This window comes from Triturus cristatus, chromosome 9 (assembly GCF_964204655.1).
Source record: "Triturus cristatus chromosome 9, aTriCri1.1, whole genome shotgun sequence".
Lineage (NCBI taxonomy): Eukaryota > Metazoa > Chordata > Amphibia > Caudata > Salamandridae > Triturus > Triturus cristatus.
Window position 1 is genome coordinate 255684793 of NC_140592.1, and position 14032 is coordinate 255698824.

At 40.3% G+C, this 14032-nt stretch overlaps 1 protein-coding gene across 1 annotated transcript in view; it reads right to left on the minus strand.

Moving 5' to 3' along the window:
* Positions 1–236: 236 nt before the first annotated feature.
* Positions 237–14032, minus strand: part of LOC146797704 (uncharacterized) — a 31799-nt gene continuing 18003 nt past the window's right edge. The window contains exons 3-4 of the mRNA XM_085624872.1: positions 6610–6738; positions 237–4020 (exon numbers count right to left, since the gene is read on the minus strand). Coding sequence (XP_085480998.1) covers positions 3944–4020; positions 6610–6738 — 206 coding nt within the window. The 3' untranslated portion in view covers positions 237–3943. The remainder of the gene's footprint in view (positions 4021–6609; positions 6739–14032) is intronic.

The window sequence follows — 14032 nt, forward strand, 5'->3', positions numbered from 1 at the left end:
CCCAGGACTCAGCTACCTCTGCCATCACTCGTTGACTTTATGCTTGCCTTTGATTCTGTGCAGTGCACCGCTGCCTTTTTGCTAGATTTGCACTATACAAATACCTTCTACAGACAGACATACATACATACCAGGTAAAATCCACTTACATTTGTAAATGCTTGTTATTTTTGTTAATCTGGCCTTGTGTTTCTTGACATTTTTAAAGTTTACGGAAGATTTTCAAAACACAACAATCGCATAAAAATACAATTTTTATTTTTTATTTTTTATTTTTCTGCTTTCGGTTTCAATATAATGATAACACATCAATGCTTTTTATTATCATGTTTAACAAAAGGCACTTATAAACAGTAGTGAACTTAACTCATGTTCTTAATTAACACAGTGAACTTGAACAGAACACCTTAGCTGAAAATGGAGTCAGATGTTATCTTTTAATAGCCACAGTCAATCAAATCTTAGATCCGGTAAACTTTCACTTTGGGTTTCCTAGCTGAGATTCCCGCTGGATATGTTTCAGACGTGACATTAATTTCAATATCAGCAGATAATAATTTATTTCACATTTTCATTTTTTAAGCCATGGTGCCAAAGCATTAAAACATAATCTTTCGGTTCTGCATGTCCTCACATTGCTTGGGAGATTAAGTGCACTGCTTAGCGAAGTATAGAAAATGCCCCAGGATTCATGGGGTGTTTGCAATACTGGGGCATATTGTGTGGGACCCAGCTTGAAATGTAGCTTCTGCATAGGGCTATATGTAGTAGTTGTATCCTTTAAGAACTCACAGTTAAATATGCCTAAACCTAAATTAATGTCATTCTTTTCTAATAAATTAATAGGTTGATAATATTTTGAATATGTTTTTTTCAGACAAAAGAGAAAAACACATTACCTACTGTAAAATAAATGCATAACATATGTGCTTCTTTGCAAAATAAATAAACCTACCTAAATACGATAATGTTAAACTATATTAGCCCACATGCAGATTGCTAAACCAAGCAAACAGAAAATGAAATGCAAGACATTACGAAATACAGCATGATAGACACATGTAGATCTGATGCAGGATGGATAAGAATGATACAGAATAATACAGTTTTATTTTGCTTAAATACATTTTCTTTGGAGGCTGTACTTGGAAATAAGACCTTTTGTAGATTTGGTGGCTGCATTACAGAAAATGGCGGTCCTGTCCACAGTCTTTGTCATTCGCAACCCAAATGAACCTGCGTGCCATCGGCCACATTTATATATTCGGACACTCTCTTGTTGCGTCTTAGAGGGCCGCCTCTGATTGCTAAGGGGAGCGGGACAGGGGATCCCTCAAGAGTGAGTGTCAGCAGAGTTTAGTTAATGACTGTGCGAAAAACATGGAGGTTCTCAGACCCCTCCATAGAAAGTTATTGTTATCATGTTCTAGTCTGATACAGATATCCAGCGACTATTCACTGCTGCCAATATATGCACTGGTGTCCCAAATACTAGCTTAGGCTATGCTCTGGGGCCTCACTGATGGATACAGCTGAGACTGCAACCCTCTTCTGAGGGACCATGGGTTCCTTGGAACCCCCTTTGTCCCATTAGGAGTACACCAATCCTCTAGAGGGATACAAAATGCTGGCCGGCTCTGGAGGTTCGTAAGGCATGTGGTTGGCTTGCTAAGTCACAAGGCCTTAGATAGGACATGTACATCAAATATAGGTCATGTGGCGTAGGGAGCACAGATTCCCACATACACATGAGAAATATCCTAATGCAAAAGGGGAACTTCCATCTGTTAATAACTCATGGGGGGGGGGGCACTTTAGAACTTTTAGGGCTACTGAAGGTGCTTTAGTCCCCTCCTTTCTCAGAAACGTTTTCCTGCAGACCGTACTTCTTTATGGACCAAGTGCACCTTATATAACATGGCCATGGAGACTGTTCACTTCGGCAACACACTCAATTCAGGCAAAAAAATATGTTTTTCTAAATCATGAACTTGATGAGCAGAATAGAATGGGATTTGATGTGCTAATGGAACAACCTTTAAAGTAATAGCTGGCAAACTTACTGCCCCTACTTTGATCAATCCCCACAAGAGTGTGTGGACAGTCAAAAATGCCTACAGAAGTCTCAATAACGTAGGAAAAAATAGGCTACCTATAGATAAGAAAATATTGAGAATGTGTAGGACGTATCAAATTCATATTCATTTGATATGTTTTAAGGGGCCTCAGTCATTAAAGTGAATATCTTGTGTATTTTTTACACTCAACATGCTAGCAATCAAAATATTTCTAGGTACTTTTATGCACAAGGGCATTGAGACAAGATAAAGTAACGCACAAGGGATCATGCAATGTTATAAAGTTCACACAACAGAATTACAACTAATGCTGCTATGGTCTCCAGGCAGCTTAGCCATTATACCGTGCACCTTGTGATGATATCCTCTCATGAGCTGCTGAATCCATAGGAAGTCTATCAGAATGGGTTAGTATCTGCATGAGAAGGCACATGCGGTGAAATTAAACAGGCACAGCCTGGAGGATGGAAGAGTAAAGGGGCCAATCCTAACAGACAAAGGATGATTGACAATAGACATGAAGTAAGAGATGCGTTGATGCACACAGTTTGGGAACAGCATCAATGATGTGAACATAAGAGACACATCTGCTATGATTAACATGCATAATACATCTCCACTTGCAGCCAGGAGCCCAGGAAAGGGTAAGTGACTGGTGCAGGTGTGATACAAAATCTCAGGATAATTAACTATGCTATCTTAAAAAAACGTGCAACAATAAAGATGAATAACATAACAAATCAGTGTTGTATCTGCACAATGAACCAGAGTGGACCTATTTGTCTACCATCGGTATATATTTTGGCAGTTTCGACTCCCTGTTGGTTGTGCTGGTGCTGGTGCTATGTTCTGCAGGCATCCAAAGTGCAAACGTGTGCTGGTTCTGGTTGGAAATATCGTTTCACTGGGAGCAACAGGATGCATCCCACTCTGCAATGAAAGTCTAATAGGGGATTTCTTCCGCTGCAGGGGAGGAAGATGTCTAATATATGGCTTTTAGGTCAGATGTTTACAAAAAGGCTTCAAATGTTGAATATTTGGGGAAAAAATTATATATTTGACTAGAATTAGGTTTCTAAATGTTGCCAATAATGTTAATTTCTTTTATAATTAATAATCACAATGAAATAAGAGAGGAAGACAGTGATATTTAATTGTGTAAGGTACTTAAAAGTCAAGTTTGGACATAATCATATGGTAAAAATATTTGTCAACTTTTTTTGGATATCCAGCAAAAAAACAATTAATATTGGAATAAATCAATGTCCTTATGTCTTTATTAGCCAGTTTCTAAATTCATTAATTTTGAAATAGGCTTTATAAGGATATTGATATTAATTGCTTTTTCTTGGCATAATCATAATAATGAATTGAAGCTAAACACTGAAACTTTAAAAAAAGCTGACTGTCTGTGACTAGCCCATTTCTTCACACCCATCCGAAGGGACATTTACCACCCATTACGTTTGGAGAGAGCCTTAGATGTATTTACAAATTATTATTAGCATTGTTTTACTTTATATTACAATACAATCAAAACCATGCCGAACTTTCAAGTTTTACCTTGCTAGATAATCGATGAATTGAGGACAGTCCAAAATGGCAATCTGATTTTATGAATGAAGGATAAAAATGGGGAACATAGGAAAATGTACCTTGAAGTAAGATTAATTTTACTGTGAGATACATTTACTTTGTACTGTGCAAAAATTGAACAATTGCATAATCAGCATCGTTCTTGAAAAGAGCATAGAGTCCAACTATCCGCAATGAACAAATCCTGCTAGAGAATTTAGCATGATTTCTAGTTGCACTGCTTCCAACTCCATTCTTTTAATTGTCCGGTGTCTTACATCTTGATTCACTCAAAACTTGACTCGGTCGGGAATGTTGAACACCCAGGGAGCCTCTTCAAATTCCTGCTTTGTGAGCATGTCATTACCTTGGTAAAAAAAGTTCAAATGTCATTCTTTATCCAATACCAAGACTGTTTCAAAGAATTTTTCAATGAGCAACAGACAATGTGCAATAAATAGAAAACATTATTCTATGCTACAAGTAAATATTACAACTGTGGTCTGGAAAAGCTAGATTGTGAATCAGAGGACAAGAGGAGCATGGGCTGTTTACCCCCCCACCCTAATTCATTAGTCAAATTGATTTAAAACATTATACTTTTCCCCTCTTTAGTGTTGCTGACAGCAAACAGCCAAGGAGAGCGCTACTGCCATAGTTCTAGAGGATCACTGACGGAATATCGGAAACAGAAATATACTGTGGGCAGAAAATCATGTCAAAAATATCGAAGGCCAAAATATCGAGAAGGTAAGTGCAAATAGGTACGTATAGATTTACTATTCTGAACTCCACATTTACATAACTTGATATATATATCGTCAAGGTACATATATGTGGAGTTATATATAGTAAAACTTTGCTTACCTATAAAAACTTACCTTCACGATATTCTTGACACAATATTGTGTCCCACAGTATTTTTGTTTCCGATATTCTGTCTAAACAACAATCTATCAATGGAACAATGGCATTACTAGCCCCACTCGAGACTGAACTCTAGGTATATGCCACAGCAAAACCTTACATCACCTGCTAATGGGAAAAAAAGTTGAATTGCTTATCCTGATTTTGCCTTTGGGGTTACATAACCAAAGGATGATATATGCATGCAATTCTATATTATGTGTCCTAACAATCAGAAATGACCATGGGAGCCAGAAGCTTCAGCAGTAAAGAAGAAGTAAATGATTTATGCCACATCTCTCCATTTTCAAAAGTGCCCATGAACAGCACTGCTTCAGGTGGAAAGGGCAGATTGAGCTGGATTCATAAGAACTTCTCATGTTTTGATCCATAACAATGAGTACCCACCACACATTAAATATAGTTCCAAAGCAATTCGGCTGAAATCTGGCTTTATTCTCTCATCAACAAAACTGCTTGAACCAAATTTGACTTTTATGAATCACGTAAGCAGTCATTAATGTGGAGAATGTGTAGGCCTATACCAAGCATCACAGACTTTATGGCTGACTTTGAGAATTAAGGGCCATATTCATGGCAAAGTGTAGCAGCACTGCGCAGCAAAGCGCAGCAAGGTTGTGACAGGGAAAGGGCAGGAATGCACCGTATTGAAAAGAATAAGGCGCAATAATGCCTTTGTTCCTATGCTTGGCTGACTAGCAACAACACAGGCACCCTTGCACTATGGTGCAAAGTGGGGCTGCGCGGTAAAGAGGATTGTCTTTGTGCAGGAAGGGACACCTTCCTGCACAAAAACAAACCCCTAAGGCATCATTTTCCTCTTTCTATGTGTGCCGCAGATGCAGCACACATAGAAAGAGGAAGTAATGAGGAGAAATAAAATATTTCTCCTCGTTACAGGTCACCTGGGAAGGAGTAGCATTTTGGTGCATTCCTAGGTCTACTACTTTTGATAAATCTGTGAATGCGTCGAAATCCATGGATGTTGCGTAGGAACTCCCATGCAACATCGATGGAATGCCTCCCTGGCACAGAGTAATGCAATGTGAAATTTGCCTGCATTGCATTACTCTGGATTTATGAAACCGTTGGGTGGGATTTCATGGATTCATCAATGGCATTTTGGGCTTGCGTCGCACATGCAACACGTTGCGTGGTGCAAGCGCAACACAACGTATAAATATGCCTCTGAGTCTCATATAGAGAATTGGGCCGAGTTCGCAAAGCCATTTGTACCTAAATTCATATTAGATGTGCAAATGCTATTACTTAAGAGTGTAGATAAAACATTGGAATTGACAAAATGGGAATTTAGTTTAATAAAGTGATTTATTCACACATAAAAAAGAGCATGATGGTGGTTGGTTTAAACGAATTTGCTCGCCCACTTTAGAAAACTAGAATGTGCATTAGAAGTGAAACATTCCTATGTAAAGCCCTTCCACTTGCACTCAGACATTCGAAGAACAGCAGGGCAAGCCTTTGTAGACGTTTTTCTTGGCAGCATTTTAACACATCTCTGCCAGGGTTTAGAGTACATGACAACACCTCGTGTGCTGTGTTCTCCTGTTCGAACCAATTTCACATTCTCCTCAAATGTTGTTATCAGCCATGACACCACATAGCGAAGGTCAGAGCTACAGCGGTGAGATGTGATAAAATATAGTTAGAGCAGAATTCCGGTTCATTCTTAAATGCAGAAGTGCAGTATACTAACCCTTCTGACTGACAGCTGGTTTGGATCTTTTAACTTGCTTTAGTGTGGGTTATCTAATGCTAGGGTATGCAGTTTCCTATTAACCAAATTATACGTTTGTCAGTACAGCTCGCTTGCAAGCAAAAGGCATTATCTGAAATATCTGACGATCATGTAGGCTCTTCAGGTGATAAGATTAATGGCCGAAAGGCAAACATTTTATGTTTTATATAAAGATCAATATTTGGGCAAGTGGATTGCTCCGATGTGCATTACAGATGCTTCATTTCTTCGCCCCACCCCCTTTTTCACTTATATGGGCAAATAACTTACCATCTTTGTCAGCATTGTGGAAAGGCAGAGTGGCATCATCACTTTCAGTTTCTGTTATATCTGACAGTTCATTCAATGTAATTGACCCATCCTTGTTCATATCATAGGTGTTAAATTCTGATGGAAGCTCTAAAAGACACACCCAGAACATAAACAATGATTAGCTGAAATTTGTGTGGCTGCGCAAAATGATGACTTTAATAATGTGTGCCTTTCATTTCAAGATATGCTGGCATTAGCAGTAACAGTATTAGTAGTAGTGTAGGAGGCAGTAGTGGTAAGTATATTGCAACAATATTAATGCTGATGATATCAAAGAAAAGAGCATTTTTATTAATATTATTAGCATGAGTAGCAGTAGTTCTTGTAAAATTGCATTTAATGACAAGTGTTCATTATTATATATAGGATAAAGTACACCCTGCCATATATTATAAGGATATTCCCTGTCACAGAGGAGTTACAAGGCCCTATAGAGGAACGAGGCCAAAGGCCGAGTTCCTTTGTAAAGCTAAGGAACACTGAGGTGACTTACAATATCCTTATCATATACTGCAGGGGACACTTTATTCCTTATAATACATAGTCACACCATCACCTTTCCCAGAAACCACTTAAACCTTTGGTGTGTGGCTCTTTTGCATATAATAGAGAGCATGCTTGCAAACAGGAAGAGTAAAAATCGAATCACTAGTGCAAAATTAAACACATCAAAACAGGTATTAGAAGCAGTTGAAGAGAAATCAGTGTCATTGTTTAAACAAAAAGGGCACAGCAGAAAGATTCACATTTTTATATAATTTCTCAAGAAGCACAAAACATAAACATGTTGTCATAACTATCTCTTTTCTCCTAGGCACTGCAGAGTTAAAAAAAAACAGAGCAGAAGAAAGAATAGCCACATTTCCTTTTCATTCTTTAACCCCTTCAGCGCTGCGGGAATTCCCCCGCGGTGCTGAAGGGTTCGAGCGCGGGCGGGCCCATGACGGAACGGTTCCGTCATGAGCACAGCGCAACCGATGCTCATGACGGAACCGTTCCGTCATGGGCATGGAAGGGGTTAAAGAGCTGCTTTGTTTTCTTCGTGACCTAACTTACTTTTTTCAGGCAGCTGTCTTTGGCATTGTGACGTCAGAACTGTATTTTAATCTAATTGTGAGCTAATACAGTTGCTTTCTGTTGTCATTTCTTTATAGTCGGGACTATGTGTGTCACAAGTCGCCGATTATAAATATATTAGAAATGCATTTTTATAAAGAGAATGCAGAATACCATGTATTATAGCCTAATAACATCATGTTTATCAGTACAGAATTTTCTTGATGTTAAATGAATATAACTTGTGGGGTTGGCCGAAAAGAGGATTTACTAATCTTATGTAGATTTTCAGTTGTTCATAAAGATGAAGGGACATTATATAAATATCATTCAAAGTAATAAACTTGTTATTGTATTCCTCTAAATTGATCAGTTGACCAACATCTATATTTAAATTTTATTCTCATTTCGGTGCCACTATGATTCCATTATTTCTCAAGAAATCCAACAATTCTAATTGGTGTTGTACAAAATGAAACAAAATAATTCTTATTAGTGTGGAATATATAAATGACTAGGCCTTCCAAATTAGTTTATGTTTGTTAGTATGACTCGCCTTATACACATTGGGCCTGATTCACAAAAGTAAACTTAGACTTTTGGACCTGAAGTCTAAGTTTAGACCTAAAATCTAACTTTACTGCTACTAAAGTTAGATTTTTGGTCTAAATTTAGACTTCACGTCTAACCTTAGACCAAAAGTCTAACTTTAGACTTTTGGTCTAAGTTTACTTTTGTGAATCAGGCCCATTGGCTTTAGTAAAAGGCCATTAAAATGTATTCTATAAGGCTCCAATTATAGTTTAGGAAATGCCTTCATTTATTTTTTTATAATGGATACAATGGACATCCAAGAGGAAAATCGACCTATATAAATCATCTCACATGTACGTCAAGGACAACTCAAGGTTCGGTGGCCGTCCTGAATGCCTCCAACAAGGGTGGGCTGCTGCAAAGTAGAAAGGCACCTTAATGTCATTGTAAGGAGGTTCTGCACAAATGTATATATTCAAGGGCGCTGATTCCATGTGACGTGCATATTGGGCCTGAGTTTATGGATGCAGAAAAACCTGTTAAACCAGCACAAACGCAGAGGGCTGAGGCACAACATGACCTGCACTCAACCCCCCCCCCCAGCCCCGCATCACCAGAGCCTGTCATGTTCCTTGACACCATTTCCACCCCATCACCCTAGAATCTGCCCTGCTTACTGACACCTTCACTACTCCACAGTCCTCCCACAGTGTCCCACTATGCCTCTGGCTCACAGTTACTATCTCCTCAGAGCAGGTCGTAAACGTGACCACAATAGTCAATAGAATTGGAAAAACCTGGGTTTATTTGACCTGGTAATTCCAGTTTCACAAAGTTATTTCTTATTCCAGACACTAAAAGTTGTAGTTGCTTGGTAAAGAAATGGAATAATCAGTTGAAACAGTTCATTCTAGATGCAGTAATTTTTGAAATCCTGCAACAAAAAACTGGAAATTGCTAACCAAGTAGGCAAAAGTTGTTATTTCTGGCTTGAATGTTCTCAAAATGAAGTTTGCTATCAAGGTCAGGAAGTCTGAATTCTCAAATTTAGCAGATTTAAATTTATTAAAGACCATTGCTACAAAATTACATTGATAATATAGTTAATAGAATGCACAAAGTTGGTTATGATATTTTTTTCCATATTCCAACTTATTTTTATTGGCTCTCCTACAAAGAATACATCATGATCCAAACAAGATCAGTATCAGCCATTCCAATCAGTAGACTTTATAATAATATGTGACAGATCCGTTGCAGGAACCACTTGAATCAAATGTTGGAGACGTTACATTACTGCTGTTCTAGCTTGCATCCACCACCTAATTTAGAGAATGAGGACGTTGGCTGTCTGGGTGGCAGAGTATCATGCCAAAGCACTCTAGGGACACAATTCAAGTAAAATTTGCATTGGAAGTGCTGCTTTATTTAGCTACTTAATGCCAGAATTGGTTTCCAGGCTAAAATTATCATGTAACTCATGGTGATTCTGGAGAGGAAAATTCCACACATGTCCAAAACATGCTGAGATAAAAGATAGATCCTTGCTTAGAGGGCCTGTATTTAAAATTGTAGACTTGTGTACCACTCTGGCAAGTCATAGTGGATCTGGTGAAAAAAGTATCCCTGAAGCAGATCTTTGTTTCGGAGCACAAGCTTCTTTGGAAAAAAGAGTCTGCCCTTTTTGTGGAAAACTAGATTTAGATGTACTATGGTGGCAAAGGTGGCAGATGCCATTTCTATGCCACTCTAGCCATAGAGGAAATGATCAGCAGCACTCTAATGGCCTGATTCACAAAGAGCATCCGCACTCATGGTGGAGGCTCCACAGTCTCTGCAATGAGAAACTACGATGTGGAGACCCCACCATGAGTGGAGAGGTTTTTTGTGAATCAGAACCTAAATGATGCCCTTTGAAACAGTCTTTGGTTATGTCAGGAGCTTTCTCCACCTTAGTACAATACCAAACCAGTTTTGCTAAATTGAATGGGTTAGCAATAGCCATAGCACTCCCTTTTCATTTCTCATTGAAGTTAGTATTTGTTACTTTAGATTCATATGTGACAAAGAAAGTTGGTTTTTATAATTAACAATGTAAATCGGTGGGAAATTATGAGGCAGTGAGGCAAATGGGGATGTGAGTTAAGACAATAGGGAAGGCCGGAAAACATGACAGCTTATTGTTTGTCAGAGGATGAGTGAAGAAACAGATCTTCCTTGAGCTAATTTAGGAAGCTAATGCCATACCTATTCTAATTTTATCTAACGATATAACCATACCGGATGGCTTGAACTTTCCACTTCCAACCTCCATGATTGGGTTAGTGCAGATGGAGGACCTTACTTACTATACTTTTTCCTGACCTGATTGAGCTAATGAGAAAACACATCTGTCCTTGTCAAGGTCAAGTAAAAGGACCCTGCCCTACCATGGCACAGTGTATTCAGCGCAGTTGAAGAACACTGCAGGAGCTACTGAGGAGCCAGCACAAATGGAAGACATAATGGCGAGTATAACAGTTGCAGGGGATGCCACAGTGGAGCCCACAGTAATGGAGAACATCACAAAAGGAACAGCTGTTGCAGTGACACTGCTGTAAGGGCTACAACACAGAAGACATTAGCCACATGTGTAATGTTGAGAATGACAGGGAGATCCCTATATTAATGATGTACACACAAATGCAGACCTTTAGTTTACTCCACCATGGCATGGAAGATGTTTTCAACCTCGGTGCACCTGTTCCATGGATCCCTGACTAGAGAGGGATAATTTACAAGGCACAAATGGCTTTCCAGCTGTGTTCCCTACAGAAAGCTTTGGACTTTTTTCTTTTCTTGAGCCTGTTGCCTGATTTCTCTCCTCTGCCTCCACTCCTTTCTTTCTGTAGAATTTTCCTATTCTTCCATGTCCCTTTCCTCTGCATTATTCAACCTCACTTCATTGGTAACCTTTAGTGATTTATACAGTATGTTTCTTTAGTGGAAAGTGAATTTGCATTGTCCTTGCTGTAGGTGTACCTGCTTTAGAATCTTTGCTCACCTTTTGTTTTACCTCACAATGGGTAGGGGGAGAGTTGGGTTCAAGAAGACATGCCACATCACATCTATGTTATGTTATGCAGTTTGTAAAGTGCATGGCTGCCCCAGGAAGAGACGTCCCAGCGCTGAAGAGCAGGGAAAGAATAAAGCGATATTAATAGGTTACTGGAACAGCCATATCTTTACTGCCTTTCTAAACATCAAAAGATTAGAAGTCCTCCTAATAGCCTGAGGTAGTGAGTTCCATAAGGTGGGAGCCAGAACTTTGAAGGAACAGCCACCAGTTCTGGCTCTACGGAAACGCAGCACATGCATCAAATTAAGGTCTGCAGAGTGCAGAGCATGGGAAGGAACGTAGTGGTAACCGAAACTTTTGGAGGATGGCCGGACCAGAGCCCGTCAGAACCTTATGAATAACACAAAGTTCTTTGAACCTAACTATTTGCTCCACGGAAAGACAGTGGAGTTGATGCAGTACCCCTGACACCGGACTGTACTTAGGTAATGCAAATAGAATGCGCCCTGCCGCATTCATAGTATTTTGAAGCCTATTTATTACAGACTTATTAGCCGCTAGCAAGAGGCTGTTGCAATAGTCTAACCTAGACAGGATTGTGGCTTGAATAACTAGCTGGCGCGTACGGGGGTCAAACAGACCCAAAATAGGTTTGAGTCCGTGCAGAATACCAAAACAGGTCCCTGCCACAGGCTTAGCATGTTCCTCAAATGAGAGGGCAGTATCCAGCCTTACGCCGAGATTTTCACAACGGCTTTGGGCAAGGGGGGATTGCCGATTGTAGGCGGCCACCAGCTGTTTCCCCACCGGTGTGCATCTCTGCCAAGCAGGAGAATCTCCATTTTGGACAAATTTAATTGGAGGCAATTTGCCTCCATCCACCCAGCTATAGCTGCCAGATCCTCCTGAAATGTGGTCATGTCCTGACGGGAGTCTTTGGTACAGGAAAAAATTAGTTGCGTATCGTCCGCATAGGATACCAACTGTATGTTACGTGTATTGGCCAACAAGGCCAGTGGACAAACATAAATGTTAAATAAGGTTGGGCTCAAGGCCAACCCCTGTGGGACTCCATAGCGCGCAGGGTGCGTCAGAGAGTGAAATGGAGGAGCAATAACCTGAAGTGACCTGTCACATAAAAAGGAAGAGAGACAATCAAGGGCACTGCCTCCGACACCAATCTCATGCAGCCGAAGAAGCAAGATACTGTGTGAAACCGTATCAAAGGCTGCACTGAGATCAAGCAGGATGAGTGCAGTTAAGTTGCCCTCATCCATAGAGGCTCTAAGTTCTTCCGTTACAGCTAATAAAGCTGATTCTGTGCTATGTTTGGGACGGACCCATTCTGGGAGGAATCTAGAATAGAATAAGACTCCAAATACTGCATCAGTATGGTTTTCACATAAGATTCTGTAATTTTGAAGAAAAATGGCAGAAGCGAAATCGGACGGTTTTCTCTGGCCTGGAAGCATCAAGTGAGGGCTTCCTCAAGAGAGGGATAACCTCAACATGCTTCCAGGTTTTAGGAACTTTGGCATTGGCTAGGCAGAGATTAATAAGATCCAGGCAGTCAGGAAGCAGGCAGTCCAGATGTTTTACTACAAGATCAGGCTTAATAGGGTCAGTGGGAGACCCGGATTTAATCTTTGTGATCCGAGCCTTAAGATCATCTAAAGTAATGGAAGGTAGGGTATGCAGAGAGTTAGCCCACATACCTACAGACTCTGCTTCCGGTATTGCAGAGGCTCACAGTTCCCGGGGAAACTATCATAGATGGCTGCTACTTTATCAATAAAGTAGGTAGCCTGTGCCTCACACTGGTCATTAGAAGTGATGGAACTATCATTCGACACTTGGGTTTTCACCATATCCTTTAGTAAGGAAAAGATAGTTTTCGAGGGGTTATTGCTAGAATTGATCTTATCAGCAAAAAAAGTGGCCCGGGTTTTCTGGATCAATCTATGGTAAGCTTACCTCATGGATATGTATTCAGATTTGGCAATGGGGCAATAGGAACGTCTCCAGTAACGTTCAATTTTTTGCAGTTCTTCCTGGCCTTGACAACAGACCCATCAAACCACTCCTGAGAATGGCCTTTCTTGGCATGAGTCCATTTGGCTGGGATGCACCTATCTAATGCCTGATTAATCAATTTTTCAAAGCCAGCATAGGCCATTTCGACGTCCGAAGAGCGAATAGGCTGAGTCATGACCAGCATGACTGGTGGTCCAGTTTCTGCCATGGACGTTTATATATGGCTCTAGGCTGATTCTGATTTTTAGAGCCAATATAGTGCAGTGAGAAGCCTATTAGGTGGTGGTCAGTCCAGACCATCGGAACCACCGTCAGAGTCTCAGCAAGCTGAATGTTGGTGAGCACAGGGTCAAGTAAGTGTCCTGTCCTGTGCATAGGTCCACAGACCAATTGATTTGATCTATCAGACCTGGCAGTCCTCCTCGGTCTCATAAAGTTCATCAGAATCTCCAGTGCTGCTGACATGTGTGCTGTGGGAACACCTGTGGCATTTCCAAGCCCACCTGAAATGTTATTTAGTGCAGGTGGTCTGCTGCTCCATGGCCCTAGTCTGCATCTGGCTGTCTGAGTATAATGGGGTTCGCTCTAGGAATGAATGATAATAATTAGGGGAGCCCTCCCCAGGTAGTCCTTCCTGGAAGGGACAAGCAAACCTGTGATAGCTTTCCTCTGATGAGGGACTGCCTCTGCAGCTGATGA